This window comes from Austrofundulus limnaeus, unplaced genomic scaffold, assembly GCF_001266775.1.
Source record: "Austrofundulus limnaeus strain Quisiro unplaced genomic scaffold, Austrofundulus_limnaeus-1.0 Scaffold7, whole genome shotgun sequence".
NCBI lineage: Eukaryota > Metazoa > Chordata > Actinopteri > Cyprinodontiformes > Rivulidae > Austrofundulus > Austrofundulus limnaeus.
Window position 1 is genome coordinate 5122156 of NW_013952409.1, and position 18367 is coordinate 5140522.

The 18367-nt window shown below is 39.0% G+C and overlaps 1 protein-coding gene across 2 annotated transcripts in view; it reads left to right on the top strand.

Annotated features, from left to right (window-relative positions):
• Nucleotides 1-18367, top strand: part of si:dkey-246g23.2 (PQ-loop repeat-containing protein 1) — an 86312-nt gene that overhangs the window by 44654 nt on the left and 23291 nt on the right. The window contains exon 5 of one of the 2 annotated variants that reach the window (XM_014034294.1): nt 7741-9035. The exons of the other annotated variant lie outside the window; for it this stretch is intronic. Coding sequence (XP_013889748.1) covers nt 7741-7915 — 175 coding nt within the window. The 3' untranslated portion in view covers nt 7916-9035. Of the gene's footprint in view, nt 1-7740; nt 9036-18367 lie in introns of those variants that run through there. 2 annotated transcript variants of the gene reach the window in all.

An 18367-nucleotide genomic window follows, 5' to 3' on the forward strand; every position in this document is an offset into this window, starting at 1 on the left:
AAATGCATGTTTCCAAGTTAATAATAACCAATCTCAGCCCGAAGAGGAATTCTAAAACTGAAGATTTAAATCTTTTCTTCAGATCGTATTATTTTCTGTGTCCTGATGAGGAGTTTAATGATGATTGGGTGAGTAATAAGGCAGTGTATTAAATGACTGTAATACTTGTATTTCAAAAGCACACTATGAATTTCTTTGAGCTTTCTAGTTTGGACAAAAGTGCAACATTTGATGGCTTTTAAGTAATTCTGGATATTTACCAAAAACATTAGCCTGTTCGTGTCTTGTAGAATTTAATTGTGTGGGCCTTATAATAAAATACGATGTGTTTTAATAATTTGTATAGTTTTAAAGGCCTTCTACTGTGCATAAAGATGCATCAGAAAATTTAAGCTCAGGATGAAAAACTGCATTGAAGATTTATTTATTAAGTGTTAKAACTAACTAGATATGATAAGGTCTTATGCAATTGGAATTTAATCTGACTCTGTTGAATTTAATTTAACTGAATTTAATTGCAATAAGATTAAACTGGACAGGATCCAAATTAGTTTGATTGGCTCGGAGTAGATGTGACCCATTATGTCTGCGTGTTCACTACAGCAGCTTAAAGAGGCTAATAACAGCTGTAACAGCACTCATTCAGTGCGAGCACAATTACTGCCGGGTCTATAAGGAACAAGCATCACTGCAATCAGAACCACCCCACCTCTCCACTTCATCACTCTGCTGATGTCAATGTAGCTTTATTTTTCACCTTTTCTAAATATGACACCCTGCCTGATAGCTAGAGCTGGGCGATATGATCAAAATTTTATATCACGGTATTTTCAACATTTTCACCGGTTTCACGGTATTGGACGGTATTTTTCTTTTCATCACAGCACAGCTGATAATAAAATGTACAAACCCTGCTTATTGACTTTTTTTTTCTTTTACTGTACCTCTGTCTGTGTCTCTGTTTCCCTTCTCTGTGTCTGTTCTTCTCTGACTGGTGGTTGGAGACAGTAATCATGCATTTTGGTCCAGTCGTGAAGGAGGAGGGTTAAGAAAAGATTATGATCGGGTTTATTGTTTTATGTTATTTATTAAAGCTTATCAGCACGACTCACCTTGCACACCAGTCAATTCCAACTCCACTACGAACTACTTCCTGCAGGCTTTTCACAATAAAACCAYGTTAAGTCTCCATCAGCATAACGTCTCCATATTAACTAACCGCGTTAAATCTAACTGCACGTCACTGAAGAGGTGTTTACTACATTCAGCGACGGCAAAAACGGGATGTTTTTTTAAACGTTAGTCAATATAAGCAGCGGAATCGCCACCCGCGGCTGCAACTAGCTGCTCCAAACATTAGCATGCTAACTCACATAGCGGTGCAGCAAGGAAAAAATGTCCCCTGTGAAACAACAGTTCACTGGCAGCCGCAACGAAACGTTCCGCTATTTAAACCGGAATGTCCGGTATTCAAAAAATTCATATCATAACAAAAATAAAAACCAGTATTCGGTACAAAACAGTATACCGCCCAGCACTACTGATAGCATTGTCATGATGAGTGGTTAATGCTTCGTTTGTGTGCGTTTGTGCACTTGAAATTGTCGTTTGTGCTGCTATGGTTTTTTATTTATTAAAGATTATTTGTAAGGGTCATTCAGGGGTCACCATCCCACCCGCTCGCTCCAAAATGAACCAAAAATGAACCAAACTAGTCGAATTTTGTAGTGCTTTGTTTGAGCAGGTTTCTGCTGTAGAAATGGCTGTTTGTGCTGCTATAGTATGATATATTACACGTTATAATTTCGGACGATCACGTGACTTGGCCCGTTGTCACAGATGTAAACAATTCAGGCTAAGTCACACGATCGTCCAAAATTACAATGTGTAATATCTCATAAACTGTGGCAGCACACACAATTGTTTCAAATGCACAAACYTGCTCAAACAAAGCACTACAAAATTTGACTAGTTTGGTTCATTTTTGGTTCATTTTGGAGCGAGTGGGTGGGAGGGTGACCTCTGAATGACCCTTACAAGTAATCTTTAATATATAAAAAAACCATAGCAGCACAGACAACCTTTTTCAGTGCACAAACGCACACAAACGAAGCACTAACCACTCATCATATTTGCCTTTTTTTTCTGTGGCTCATTTTTTGGGAGGGGTTGGCTTCACTCAGCTCTATGAGTCTCAGCTTTCTTTTCTGTTCAGAAATCCACCATTTCCTGTCCGACCTCTGGCCTTTTAGCTTGGAGAAACGTGTTGGGTCAGTGTAATCAATGAGGACCAGGATCAAGTTGTGCTGGAAAGAGATGAATGGTGGTTCTGTGTGGTCTTTGGTGAGAAAACTGTGCATTTTCAAGTGCATTTTATTGCAGTTTCACAGAAACTGAGTGCTGATTTATGCGCACTTGAATCAATACTATTATCACTTCTTCACCCTGTGGTCAGTGAAAGCTTCGTTTAAGTTTAAGTTTGTTCTTTGGCCTTGTCTGTCAGCTACGTGTCAAGTCTCACAGGAAGAAGTTAACTTTGTCACGTGCACTGACATGAAAGGAGCAACAATCTGTAAAATGAGAGAAAAATAAATTGTTTGTATCTCCTATCAATGGATGACCTTTACCTGATGTTTTGTCTCGACTCCTCTGCTTCATTGTAAAAGGACTTTTATGCTGATAACCCATCCTCCCTAATTACACGGTTAACGATTCAGCCTCATTAATGATGTTTGCTGTCTCCTGAGCAAAGAAATGATCACAACGGGAGAGCAGAGAAGACACCAGGGTGAAGTGAGGAAAAGGAAGGGAGGTACGATTATAGGCAGATGCAAGGTCGAACACTGAAATACAGTATAAGTTGAAAAGTAAAAAATAACTTTTATAAACTGCAAAAGATGAAAAATACATTGTTTTAATAATAAATCAACTAAAGTGAGCTGTGAATTGTGCAACTGCTGACATTTCTATAGTGGATATTTATTCTTCTTGTTTGACAGGATCAGTTTATTAAGTAAAATCAAACTGAGTTTTCACGCGAGCTAATTTAAAGGAACAGGGCTTTGTTTCCAGTCAGATTTGCTCTGCTCGTGCAACAGTTTGAGTCATGGCGGTAAATTGTGCCCTGACTAAAAGTTAATTTAAATTTACTGACATTCAAAAGTCTTAATCACAAAGCGATGGATCACTTTCCAATGATTAACTTCCCAGTGCAGTAAAATGCAACTTTGTTATTTGGTTTTGTTCACGGTTGACTCTGTTGGCTAATGAAAGACCTCATGATAAAGTGTAAAACTTGAGAAGAGAAGAAAATGAGTGAAATTATTGATGCAGGCAGTGAAAGTAGAGGTGACAGATGAGTGCGGCAATAGAGCAAAGAGGGAAAAAAAGTGACACGTCGAGGAGAGAGATGAAACAAAAAATCTGAAGTTCAGCGAGGTGGATTCTCTAAAGAAGAATAAAAAAAGCCTTCAGTAGAAAAGAAGAGAAGTATTTTCCCCAGAGGAAGGCTGGCAGCTTGGAGAGAACGAGAAGTTGAAATGTAAAAGCATGACAATTCAAAATTCTCTCACACAATTATTTTTGGTGCAGTTGTCAAACCCTGAAGTGTTTACTTAGGAATGTTAAATTGTTAGGGGGGCACGCCACATCAGTGAGACAGTTTTGCTCTAAACAAGACCCCCTTGATCAGCCTTARGGGTGCTGTAGAAAGCCTGATTTGAACTAGAACAGAAGGTGGTAAAGCTGGAGCCATGCAGCTGTTTTATATGGAAGCTGGGGGAGGCTTATTGGTGTCTTGTTTCATGCATTTAGCTCTTTAAAGCTTTGAATTTTTTAAAGTTTTGTTTAAGTCTTGCATCGATGTAAATCATGTAAGCAGTGCTACTTGAAATCAAGACCACTTTTTGATGGTCTCTGTCTCGTCTCAGTCTTGTCTCGGTCACAGACATTGAGGACTCAGGATTTTATTTCAAGACCAGTCAAGACAACAACTGTGGAAATATCATTAATTGCCAGAATATTATTATATTTGTGAACATCCTTGCTTTCACTGGATATAAAACATACTGATTCAAATCCAAGAGTGACTYATGTATTTTTGTTGCAGCTGTTACCCATCCCCTTTCACTCACACGCTGCACTCCAAGTAAGCAGTAGTTTTCTGGGTGCGGGAGATGTCTGCAGAATCTTCAGTAATGCARTTYGGCTACATAAATCATAAAGAATATATYTGTAAAACAACATCCAGGAGAAAGCRAACTGTGACTTTTAAATTTTGCAGTGCTTCGCTTTTAGAGACGGTGGGGACAATGTCAAACTTTTATTGTCACTTAAAAAAGGAAGCAAAAAGAAAGGTAATTTATATGTAAGTGATGTTAGCAAAGCTAGCTAATGTTAGCTGTCTGCCTTTGTCCAACATTTTTTACCCAGCCCTCACACAAAGAGGTTTAGTCATTAGCTATACATATTAAGTTAGCTACCTGTGTACAGTGTATGTTTTAGGGTTTTTGAATTGTTTCTTGTTGTTTTTTTTTTTTTTTCTCAGTCTCAGTCTTGGTTTTGACTCTGTCCAGCCCATAAAAATATTGGTATTGTCTCAGTCTGGATACACTCTGGCCTTGGTCTTAACTTTGTCTCAGATTTGGTGGTCTTGACTACAACACGACATGTAGGTCTATGTAACTTATGCAGGACAAAAGCTGTTATCCGGTGGAATCAATGGGTATCAAAATAAAGCACATCCGTACATCCAAATACATTTTTGTTGAGCTCATTCCATTAAAAACAAAACAAAATTTAACATGTTTTGGAGCAAAATTCTACACATTCCATAAAGAGTTGATGCAAACAAATGAAAACGCACCTTGTTTATGAAAAAAGAAAACCTCCATCCAAAATGTTCATTTTGGTTTTTAGACAAAACGCCTTCTTGGTTTTAGGATTTGGACTTCTTTTTTAAACTTTGTCAGTTCAGCTGTGAGACTGACTCCACATTTTGCTAAAAGGCAATCAATATTTGCCTCCCACACAGTCTTCATATTCTACAAACAGCAGTAGGCAACAAAGCTTCAGTCCCATACTGAACAAGCAAAGTCAAAAAATACTTCGACATTGAGCAGTCTTTAAACATCAAAGACTTGTGCTGCATTGCAGCTCCCTCTGTCTAAGTACTTGCTTTTTCCCTCATCTTAATCTTGGCATTTTGGATTTGAGTTTTATTTCCTTGTTCTTGTGGGTGTATTCTAACATCAACTTTACTTTGATTCACTGGAGCTGTTATAGATCCTTGTCACTGACATATTAAAAACCTTTCACTGTTGAATCTGTTAGCCTTATAGGTTCTAAGATTTGCAACAATAATCTTAAACCCCTTGAGATATTGCTCTCCAATAATTTCTAGTTATGGAGGCAAATACTGCTTAAAGGCAGGTGAAGTTACAGGAAACTACCACTCAAAGTTTTCTGATCRTCAGCAGTAAAGTATTAGACGGAGCAGTGATTCAGCTGTGTTCTGATTGTTGTTGACGGTACTGCTCAGGGTGTGTTTTCCTTTTTTGTAGCATGTTCCTGGCAGCTCGGAGTTCTTAGTTATTACGCAATATAACATGGGTTAAATGTGGAGGTCAGACACTTGAAAGTGAAAATAATTTAAAAAARSYWAAWKGAAAACCTTGCACACTTACATCTTGTACCTTAATACGAAAAGAAGCTCACACAATCTTCAGCTGTGTTTTATTCTTGAATCCACTTACAGTAATGGGTTTTTTATAAGTAGTTACCTTTGGAATCTCAGTTGAGGCCTTTCTGTGAGGAGTTTTCATATCACAAGCATGCATGTGTGTGTTTTCTTCAAGTTCTCCAAGATTTTCTTCACCTGCTCCAAAAGCATGAACGTAACACTAATTGGTCATTTTAAAATGACCTTGGGGGAGAATGTTTGTGTCATGTGTTTGTTAGTTTTGTGATTAACTGGCTGTTCAAAACATCCTGGTGCTTCAGCATCTGCAGAGCTGAAAAGGACAAAATGTGGTTGATGGATGGACAGTTGTTTCCTTTAGGGCTGGGCAATAAATCAATAACAATTGGAATAGACACACGATTATTGTCAATAGAAAATTCCTCCAATAGAAGGTTGATAATTTTTGAGGAACTCTGATCAGAACTGCAATGCATTCTGGGGGATGTAGGCAGAGGAAAGTCTTAAGCAGCTCAGCTAAGCGAGGTTGCTGGCATCAACTAACTCACTCACTCTTTGCTGGCAACAACCATGCGCAGTAGCAGTTTCATGTTCCACCACCGTGCCTCATAACAGTTTAAAGAAATTTAAAAAAATAAAAAAAACTTATGTCCTATCTGTCCCAGAAAGTTTGAGGATGGTCAACATGTAGTTTTAATGATTTGTCAACCTTCTATGATTCAAAATGTGACTTATGATGTGATGTGAAAGTGACTTACCACAACCTTGGAGTTCAGCTTAACCAGTTTTAGATGCTTTTCTTGACTTTTCTCTACTAACCACTTCTCTTTCTGATTAACCTTCAGATGCATTTCCTCCTATGTTCACATCCTGGGAGGTTGGCTACAGTTCCTACTTTAAACTGGCTACTTTATACTTTCTAATAATCTGGGCAGCTGTAGTCATAGGAACATGTATTGATTACGCATGCCGTCTCAACATTTGAAGCAGAACAAGATTTTCTGACTAATAAGTCTTTATTTACATGGCTGGGCAGAACAGCTTGCCACTAATATTTCAGTTTTTTCATCTAAGCCCTGAAGGGAGCCTAGAGGAGTTTGATGTAACTCTGCAAGGGGAACTGAAGGATAGTGCAGGGCTTCTGGTCCCATAGTCATTAGGCTGCCTCTGCGCCCACCCCCTCCGCCCCCCCGTGTGCACTCATCATCCTCTGCTGTCTCACAGAGGTCTCTTCCCCAGTCCAGGAGGTCCTTCTCTTTTCCCTCTGCTGGGTGTTCTGTTTTTGCCTCGTGCACGCTGGATAAATGCTGTCCTCTGCAGGCTCTTCTGTCTCTGTCTTTCTCCCTCCACCTCTTTCTGACCCTTCCAGTATGCCTCTCAGATGAGTGATGGTCCCTCTCCATCCCCAGGCACAGTCAGCTCTAATAAAAAAGAATATACTCATATTACTCTCTGGACAATGAAGTCCCAAGGGCCAGTATGTAAGAATAAAGAATAGACGAAGGAATGGAGAGTAGGTGGAGTAGGATAGATGTAAGAACATAGAGTGGAAAGGGTAAAAGTTGAAGTAACATGACAGGAAATGAGTCGAGACRTTAACAAGTGGAAGAATTGGTAGGAAGAAAGGAAGAGCTTAAGAAAGTACATGAAAAAATGAGGTCAGAAACAGCACAGGGGGATCCTGCCTACATGTTCTTTGACGGTTCTGAATATTTGTCGGCAYAATTTCTGTCTTATTTAACCGAAGGCTCAGTTTGTCGTTGTAAACAAATAATCTCACTCATAATCCTCCCAAAACATGAAGTTGTTCATTCAACACTTCCTGGTAAAAAAGATGCAGAATGCTATATTAATTATAGAAACTTGAAGTGGCTTGGAGGTAGGTTTGAATTTTTTACAGAGTTGGACTCATCGTTCTCTTTTTCCAGTTTAGCTGTGGGCACAGCTCAAACACTGAGCAAATGTTCCACTTTTCTGTCAAACTATTCCTTCAAGAGATTTCTCACTTCTCCCACTGTTTCTTTGTGTCTCTTTTGCTYCAGTGTGAAGATGGTTCTTCTCTGGACGGCTGGAGACGTCTTCAAAACCACCTACTTCATAATGAATGAAAGCCCGGCTCAGTTCTGGGCGTGCGGCTCAGTTCAAATCCTTATCGACGTGGCCATCCTGCTCCAGGTGCTGTTTTACAGCCGAGACACTCGGGTCAAGCTGGGTTAGCGTTGCTGTTGTGTCGAGCGTCATAAATCCAGCTTTTCAATCAGCAAGACCTTTAACAAGATCTGAAACCAAAGTCACTCATTATCTTTTTTTAGCATTTAGTTTGGTAATGTCCAGAGATCCCAAAGTGATATTCAACCAGAAAAATTATCTTTGAACAAACTGAAGATTTTAGGAAAGCTTAAATAACTAAATCTTTCAGCAGTGGGTATGGTTATATAAAACATTTAGGTGCATTCTTACTTATTTTTCTGCTGTGTGTCTGCCRTCTTTGGATGATTATGTGATCTCTTGAGTTGCAGTGGATTTTCAGTGGACTTTCAGACTGTGAGGAGAAAGATAACTCACATTGGCAGCTCAGTAACAGCAGATCTGTGCTGCTGTAAAGGCAACTGTTACAACCAGTTCTACACCGGAAMCACAACACCGGACTCCACTGCCTAACTGATGATGCTTGCACTTCACACTCCTCTCTCCTCTGGGCTGTTCTTGTGATACATAATGTGTGTGTGTGTGTGTGTTTGCGTGGCTGCGGGCTTGCGCACGTGTGTCGGCGTTCATGTCGGTGCGTCTGTGTAGTTGAAATTGATTTTCGCCGCCGGCATCCATCGCCAGTCCAAGGCCAAGAGATGTGCATCCAGTAATGGTAACTGCACAGGCCATCCATCTACTTGTTGTGATGCTGCTTTGTGTTTCACTCCAAAGTAATGCAGGTTTCATTGAAGCTAAAAGGAAAAATKTGAAAACTCAAGGTGTTTCTCATGATACTAATGCATCATAATGTTTTAAACACAACATTTGYATCCTTAATGTAAGACTGTTACTGAATCTTTGGCATTTTTATCTTTGCTCCTTACTCTCCAGTGTTGCATCTGCTAAWGTCAGGTCAGTCGGAGTATTTTCAAAAAATGTATTTATATATTTATTTGTCTTTGTCAGAAATATTTGTTTTAGCTTTGGTTTTAACTGAACAAAAAGAACCACTGCCTTAATATGGGAAGTTTTTTTGTTTTGTTTTGTTTTGTTTTCATTTTGCAAGTAATCCTGCTGTTAAACAAAAAATTGGCCCAGGGGTGTCCAAAGCCCCTCGCTTGATGACATGACTTCATGAAAAAAAAAAGAAAATTGGTAGAAATAAGCCAAAATAGCTCCTGTTTAAGGAAGACGATCAACACTAAACCAAAGATAAACTAGACACTGCATAGCGGTAACATAATGACCCCCGCACGCACAAATGCACCAGAACTCAGAAGTCTTTATTCCTAATAAATGTCATGCTAATAGGTGCATCCCAAAATTGTAGTGGTTTGGGTGGGGGTCTTTTTTTGTGTGTGGGTGTGGGTGACCTGATGGATAGCCCCTCATCAGAGCTAAACAGCAAAAGAAATCTGAAGCTCCTATGTTTAATAGTTTTTGAGCTATAACCATTTTTGTATGTCCAGATACCTCTTTTTCAGATAAATTGTGGGTCTGGGGGGCTCTGATTAGTTGTCCTGATGGATAGAGCTTCATCAGAGCTAAACAACAAAGGAAATGTGAAACTCCTGTGTTTAACAGTTTTTGAGTTATAAGCATTTTTTGCATGTCCAGACCCCACCCCCCCATTTGGATGGAGCCCCCTCTTTCAAATATGGGGTCTATCATAAACCCGTTTGCTGGCGCAGTGTAGGTCAAACTCATCTACAGTCCTGCAAAATTTCATGTTGATTGGTGCAGCCGTTTTTGCTCTACGGTTGACCAAAARTCACTGAAAAAAATAACCAGTACGAAAACAATATGACTCCCGCTAACGCTTCACGTGCGGGGGTCGTAATAAACATGGCAAACAAAAACTGTGGACTATTTTTAACAGAGAAAAGACAAAACAAAGACATCTTCGATGTCCACCATGGCAGCTGTTTTGTCTTCTGTATTTTTGATTCCYCACTGTGTTTCCATCACCTCGCATTCTGATTGGCTTCACGTCACATTCAACAGGCTGCGAGCTTGTTTGTCCTTGAGGAACACCACACACGCTGGGATATCGGGCCAAGACGGTCCAACAGGTTGCATATCCCCGATTTGAGATGGGAGCGGTCCGGATGTCCTTCCAAGCTGACTAGATCCCTTTTAACACAGCACACGTGGCAGAAATGTCTCATAAGATTAATTTTAGAGCCATCACAATAATCAGATTGTCCTTAAGATTGTCGAAAAGACAAAATCGGGCCAAAAATTGGAGTATTTATCTTGCCGCGTGAAGCTGGTGTTAGAGTTATCTGACAGCTACAATGGATTTCTCTGAAAAGCGGCTAATACTTGATGAAAAAGTCACAAATTCAATTGAAAACACCAACCGAAATTAAAATCCACTACTTGGAAGAAAAACAAGGTCAAGATGTTTGAACAACCTTCACTGGTTCTAGATGACAWCAGGTTTTTGAAGTGAGTGAAAAACAGGGAAACTCTTGAATGGTCACAGGGCCCACGGGCACCTACACTTTTATGTCCTGTGCCTTTTTTATCTTCAGTGCCACTTTACGCCCCATCCCTTTACCCGCAAATAACTGCCAAACAGCCTTTTAGATTAGATCTAATTTACTTTATAGCGCATAAAACTTCTGTAATCAAACTTGAAAGTTTCTTCATTCACTCAAAAATGCTTGATTAAACAGATGAAAGCTTATGTAACGTGAGGACAGGATGCTAATGCTTTTTATTTACTCCTTGTTTTTTCCTCCTCATGTGAGCAGTCTGTCAGAGATGCTAACTCAAGCGAGCTCATTTGCTCAGATCATATTACCCTCACTTAATTGTATCTGCCATGTTTACCATAGAAAGTAATTCTGTTTTAGTCTGGGTGCAGAAGAACGTTTTTTTTTTTGCCCGAGATGTTTGTGGGAAACGATGCAGCTTTTCATTGAAACAGTAAAACGTTATTCACTTTTTTCCCCCAGCTTTTTAAAATTAAAAACTGTTCATGTATTTTATTCAGAAGCTTAAAGCATTAATCTAATTAAGTTGTGGTTATGTCACTCATTTCAGTGACAGTTTCTTGTATGAAACCACTGCAAGGTAAAATGAACCACGTTCAGCAGCTGATTAGTCACTGCAAGTTTTTTGTCTGACCTCATGCAACATATTCAGGTCAATAAAACGATGAGCTTACTATTTATTTTAGTCAGCTTATTAACTCACCAGTTTTATTTCACTTTGCATTGTGGAGAGACTCCCCTCGAACTGCCAAAAGAGCATTTTTTTTAAGAAATGCATTTTTATTTGTTAAAAAATACTTCTAAAAATAGAATCTACTGCGATCTATCGGGTGCACTCTTGTTTATTTCGTGATTCATTTCAAGTGTTTGAATGTATGCATTGTCTTAATGTRTATGCGCATTATTTCGATCTGTTTATACAGTATATGTTACATTTTTAGCACTATTGTAAGTTTTATCTGTCCTGGATTCTGTAGTTACATCTGTAGTCTGCACATTTTTATCACCAGATGTGAATCTTATCGTTCTTTTTCCCCTCAACAGAGGCTCAGAACAGGATTCTCCTTGGCTTTAGTTTAACATTCAGGTGTCCTATAGCCTTTTCCTCAAGCCAGGGGGAAGTTRTTACACTTGCAGTCTGGTTGTATAAATCCCTTTATGTTAAAGTTCACAATACAGTAAATGTATTAAAGGTTTACTGCTACAGTACATATTCCATAACATTCGATTTGGACTGTCCTTGACTTTGCCTAGATACCACCTGGGCTTCATTACATCCTGGAAAAACCAGTTGCTGCAAAAACAGAAGCCAAACATTATATAACCTTCTTTTGTTTTATTTTTCAAATTAAATGTTTATCCAAAAGTATATTGAAAAGTAAATGTTGCTTTTTTAAAATGTCTCAAATACTGTTCAAATATCACTTGATGATATAATCTGTGACAGTAGACACTGATGTCTGTTTTGCAAAAAAAAATGTTACTGTTAAATGTTGAAATTGTCATATAAGAACTGTTTGTATGTGAAGCTTTGCACATTTTATTTTCTCAAAGTATTTATTTGACCGTTCCTTGTGTTATCTTTTTAATGGCGTTGTGGAATAAATGCATTAGAAGAAAGACTTGATTAAAAAAACACACACAGTATTGACTTTTCTGAATCCTGCAGTGTTTTTTTTATAGGATCTGACCTAAAACCTCATGAATTCTTTTTCTTTCAGCCACCTCAACAAGGAGTATCAGATCTGAATCACATGCTGTCATATTCCTGCATATAAATCCACTCCACTAATTCCCACTGCAGCAAAGGGACATGAGTTGTGATAACGKGGGGGTAAAACCTCAGGGGGTAAAACCTCCGTTTTTATTTTACTTAAACGAGCTGAGCACCAAATAAATCATGAAAAATGACTGGACAGTTTGGTTGCTCCACACGAGGAAAACTGATGTTTGTGAGCTAATAAAAATGTGTGTCTGCAAGGTGTTAGACTTGTCTACCTTATGTTACGTCCCACACTCTGAGACTTTCAAGGACAACACAGTCAGCACTGCAGGCTGCAGTATGGATGGTAAAATATTAAACCGGATACAGTAGATAATAGGAGTCTCTCTATGGTTTATAGATGAGTAGAATGAGGACATGCTGTGTGGTGAACCTGTTGGTGCCTTCACTGTAATCATTTCCTGACTTGGTTATGGTATTTATTAATAATAAGTTTTCTACAAGTCCAGCAGTGTATCTTCTAGTAACACCTTGTAATTCTCCCTGCGTCATACAGAGTGCCACATCTCATCCTCTCAAAGTACCGGCTGGCTTTGCAGCRATGTACTTCGGCTCTTTCAAAGTGAATCTTGCTCATAATGGACTCATCTCACCGCTGTCTCCCTGTCTTACTGTCCACCCATCCATCAGCTGATAGTTCAACATGTCTGCCTTTACAGTGGTGTGTTTTAATGATAGATGAGGCGAGCTAAAATAGTCCACCTGCTCGCGAAGTCTGTGATGTGCTGTTCTGCCTTTTCCTCGTCCATTTATTAATGGTAATGTCATCGAGGTGGGCAAGGAAAAGAACGTGCACTTTTTATGCCCGCTGAGTGCTCCAAACTTTGTGCAGATGTGTAGTAATTTCATTTAAGATGAGTGGTTCACAAGCTGACAACCAGAAGCCAGAACAGAGTTTTATCATGCTGTTGTCGGGTAAAATACARCAATATGGAGGTTAGGGAATCACACTCTGATATAGACCGACTTCTGTTTCTTGTTTTACAGTCGATGTTAGTAACGGAGTACCATCACTCAATGAAGCTCATCCTTTTGTCAGAAAATATTAAGGAATTGTAGAATCATGTTCACCATCTTCTGCCGTTTATCAATAGTCAGKTTGTAGAGGCAACAGGTCCCCAGAGACACTTTCCAGCTCATCCTGGGAGACCCTAAACCATGACGGTGAACAATCTTTGTTTTCAACTCCTTTGAAAGTTGTTTTGAGACTYCCATGCTGYCACTCTTCACAGAAGATGCAAAGAGGAGAAAAACTTACAACTGCCCCCCTAAAATACCCTTTCTCATAATTGCACGCTGAAGGTCTTTGCCCGAAGACGCCAACAGAACCACRTCATCTGCAGACGGCAGGCCCCGTCGTCCCCATAAACACAAACACTGTGTAGTGTTTATGTGAACATTTTTAACTGTAACTTGATGATGTGTATTTGTTAAAGAGTTGATATGTTTTTAAGCTTTAAAAGAATTTGAGGAAACACATCAGCTTCACTGGGTTTAACCTTTCTGGGGAAAGGAAAAAAATCCTTATATGTTTACAGTACCACCCCTGATCCTCTCAGTGCCATAATGGCATACTTACAAATCACAGCTAAACTGTTTGACAGTTTGCTAAGTGTTATTCCTTGTCATGCTGTGATCTATAATGTGAAAAGAACATTAGCATGAAGCTGTTTTTTCTCTTGTTGCCTGCAAGCTGACTTATAGACGGCTTGCTACAGCAGATGCTGTAATGAATAACTGTTTTTCCAAAACTAAATTAACCAGTATTTATACAACGTTGTACACTATCATAAATACAATCTAGACTTGTTTTGGTTTGAAACATGCATCTTACTTCAGTTCATCTCAGTCCCTAAAAGGCAAAGTTAGAAAACATCCTCCATGTCTTGGTGCAGGAGCTCCACATCACAAACCGTTGTCCTCCCATCACCTCGCTTATCAAAGTTTGCACATGGCCATCTTTTTTCCCTCTTTACTCGGGATAAAATAAATACTGATGAAAGACAGGCTGAGCAGGAGGGGAAAAAAATCATTTGATGTGAGAATTGTGTCCCAAAGCAAGCAGATGGTCCGGTATTAAAGCTGTTAGGTAGGCAGCACAGCTTCCCTGAGAGCTCTTAAAGCATTTTACTCCTCTTGTCAGGCTCAAAAACCTGAAACTTTCATTTTATTTATTTATATTTTGAGGGGGGGGGTTAGAAAATGGCATGGCAAGCGACAAAAAAGTTCAAGTCATGCTGGATTAAAATATAGTAGCAGTATTTTACAAGATAGATACTCGTGGTCTTTTGAAATTAGACACGTTTGAACTTAAAATCCTGGACTAAATGAGTTAGTAAAATAACTTAAAAACWACATTCCAAACATTGGTTTGGAAAAATTGCAAAGTCGTTAAGCAAATGGAGGAAATGACACAAAAATCATTGAAGAAAAAATGTGCAAAACATCAACAAAATTGTGAGTCAAACTGGATTCTTTGAAGTAATATTATGTAGGCAGAGAGCTGGGGGTTAATGTCTTATAACTAACTCTTTGTTACAATAACCAGTATCAATGGATAATACCACCTAATGTGTTTTTTCTAACAAATAATATGATCTAAAATAAGATTTTAGCTGATGAACACATGGTCAGTGTCACATTTCTCTTCAGTTGGTTGTTTCCTGTTTAATAACGTCTTTTTTGCTTTGCTCTAAGTGTCTTTTATTTTCTTTTGCAATTTTTTTTATATTCTTTTAATTAACTTTTCAACTTTTTATTGTTTCTTGTTATTTGACCTGTTTCCTGAATCATCTATGTTACTATTTTTCATGTTATTCACATCCTTCCACTAGAGGTTTGCTTCTTTAACTCATGCATATTGCAGAGTCAGCTTTATTTCATACATCCTATCTGTCAAAGAAAATCAGCATTTATGTTCCTGTTTGCCGAGTCTCCCCGACGCTTCTGAGCAAATGGTTGCAGCTTAGTTCTTTTTAACCTGAAAGTATCCCAAAGTATTTTCAGTGTGTTTGTATTCCGTTTAGTGAAAGTGTTGTTCTTCTTCTTCGCTTCAAGTTGAACCTGTCCTGAAGCAGGCAGATGGTGTGGAGGCTCGGCACAGCATGAAGAGGAGGTAACAACCCATCAGGATGAAGATCAAATACCTCTGAATAATTTTTATTTTCATTTAATCAACTGGCTTTTAAACAGGGTTTCAGGAAGGGGRAAAAAAACAGCAATCAGTATTACAAGTCCCAAACTAATGCAGAAAACAACACTCCATGTACTAATTACTACATGGTCTGCTGCTGCAGTGTGTTTTCTAATAGTTTTTTTTATTCACCTCCTTAAGGAAAAACAAGCTTGGCTGCCTTTACCTCACCAACTGCTCCCTGTGGAGTGCATGTTTTGCTCTGGCATTTCATCTGAAGGGAGAAATCCACAGATGGCCAAATAACTGTTTTATCATTTTTTAAAATTTATTTTACATCATTAAACCAGTGAATGCAAAAGGTTCTTCCTTTAATAACACCACAGCCAGTTTTTTTACTAATATGATGTTTGTTGTAAAAGCTCCTGCAGGCTACATGTTGTGTAAGTGTGTGTACTCGCTGATGAAAAACACTGTACTGACGACATGCCCTTCGGCTGGTAAATGGMTAAGAAACGACAGAAAAGTTCACTCCAGGAGGAGGACAGAGACGGATGTGTTCAGCTTACACAGAAAAAGTGTCTTCTGTAAAATAACACCGACTTTATTTGTTTTCCACAGAGTGTTCTGGTGTTTTAACCTCTACACGAGATGAAAACAACGCAAAATAACAATTAAAACTGTGAGTGAAATAAGTACTTGAGGAGAAAAAAATGTGTATAATAAGTGACTGTTTGATGGGTCAGTGTATTTATGAGAAGATTTTAGTTTTTTTCTTTTTTTTTGTTTGTTTTTTGCCTTGTAAATAATTTAATTTTATTCAGGTTAAAAATTTCGTTAAAAAATAAGTATTCACCCCCTTGTAGATTTTTTTTATTGTCATATTTACACAATCTGTCTCCTCCAGGATTTCTTAGTAGACAGTCAAATTCATGTTTCTAACATACATGACAATTTGTCCAGTTCCTGAAGCAGCAAAGCAGTCCCAAACCAGCACCCCAGCRTTAGATTTAGATTCAAAGAGTTCCACTTTGGTCCTGTCAGAGTACAGAACAATGGGCCTCATGCAAGAACCGTTYRTACGCAYAGATTTGTTYTTAARTTGTGCGTACGAGTGATTTAGGAGAATTTGTGGCATTCACCAATGTTTTCGTATTCTAAGATTTTTTTCAGATACGAACAAAATTCACGAGTGGTCCAGACCTGTCGTATATTTTACGAGCAGTCAGTCTGCTGTTATCCAGGTGGATTTTCTTCATTAATGACTTTATATTTCGTTAGTTTGAAGATATTTTGAGTTGAAAATAAATTACACTCCATAATTATGTGGACAATAGGCTATTCTGCTTGAATTAGAGTTATAATTTTAAATGTAATAATTTAGACTAACAATATAAATTGTCCGTCCGTCCGTTTTCTGCCGCTTATCCGGGATCGGGTCGCGGGGGCAGCAGAGAGACCCCGCTCTCCCCAGCTGCGCCTTCCAGCTCGTCCTGGGGGACTCCGAGACGTTCCCAGACCAGAGGGGATACATAATCCCTCCCGCAAGTCCTGGGTTTTCTCCAAAGTGCCAGACTTATTTTGAAAACATTTTAAAATGCTTATTTCAAACCCGCATCTGAGACCACCTGCGACTGCGCGGCGCGGGGGGTGAGGGGGTACGGTGCGCAATGGTTTGTCTTCTGAATAAATGAAAATGATTTAACACAGTTGTTTATACTTTTAGCAGCTCTTTTTATTCCACAGCTGACCTGCTAAAAATGACAGATTTTCTTTTCTGGATCTCTGACAGACGGACTTCAATCTCTGAACTCGTAAAGTTCTTCTTTTTAGTTTTCGCTGTCATTTTTCATGAATGGACACTTCCTTGTATCTGAGGCAGGAAACACAGCCTTATATGGTGCTTTTGGGGTGGTAATTATGCTAATCTCCTCTCGCGTGCACGAGCAGCTGGATACAAACAGGTGGAATTTACGCAGCTMATTTACACACTTTTCCTGAAGATAGAAGAGTTTGTTGAATCTGAYGTGACATGTTCGTACGAACCCTTTGTACGAACAAAAGTAAGAGAAATTTAGGATAAGAATACGAACATGTTTTTGCATGAGGCCCATTGTTCTGTCTTGGATACCATCAAGATGGTCCTTGAAAAAGTCATTGTTTTATAAAAAGTCTTAGGGTGTATTCACTGCAGCCTGTTTATTCCGCTTTAATCAAACTATTTCATTTGCCAGGAACGTCCGGTTCATTTGGGGAGGTGTGAATGCGTAATCAAACTCTGGTTTGGACCAAAAACATCAAACTCTAGTGAAAACCTAGGTTTCGGTTGAGTTGAAGCGATTGTGTCGATTCCTTCAGTGGGTCTTGGTGCAGCGCCCCCACAGGTGAGGGAGGGAACAGGTTGTTCACAGGGTTTAGTTTGTTTGACACAAAGCAGTGTGATTGAGAACCACACCAACTGAAAATGTAACAAATCTTACAATTGTGGTCCCCAATCGAGTCTACCGGACTATCAGTTTATCAGGCTAAAAGTGGGGTGAAAAGCAAAAGCAATCTGTAAAGGATCAAGAACTTTTTCAGGACACTGTAACTCTTATAGAATAAATAAATGTTTGCATGGATTTATGATGCATCAGTTTAAGATTGCATTAACTTCTATTTGCAGAGTAATCATTAATTCCTATCACTAATGCAACAAGCTGCACCGGAAACACAACAAATCAAACAAATGGCTGGGTTCAAATGCAGTTTTGTCCATTTTATTGTCTTTACTCTTAACTTTTTCTTTTCCATCTCTTTTACCCTCCTCCTTCTTGAGTTCTCTCCTCTGCCTGTACGTTAAATGACTCCTTAATTCAGTCCAGCGGAGGGGAGTCCAGACTCGGACTGAAACGTGTGCCCCAGCTGRCCCTCAAATTGAGACCTAATAGGCGGCGTTTTTGTTGTTTGCTCGTGTGTCCTCTGGGTCAGAGACGTGTTTGATGGTGTGTATGTGGACCGTGACCTCTTTTGTCTCATGACTGCCTCAGCAACACACACACACACACACACACACACACACA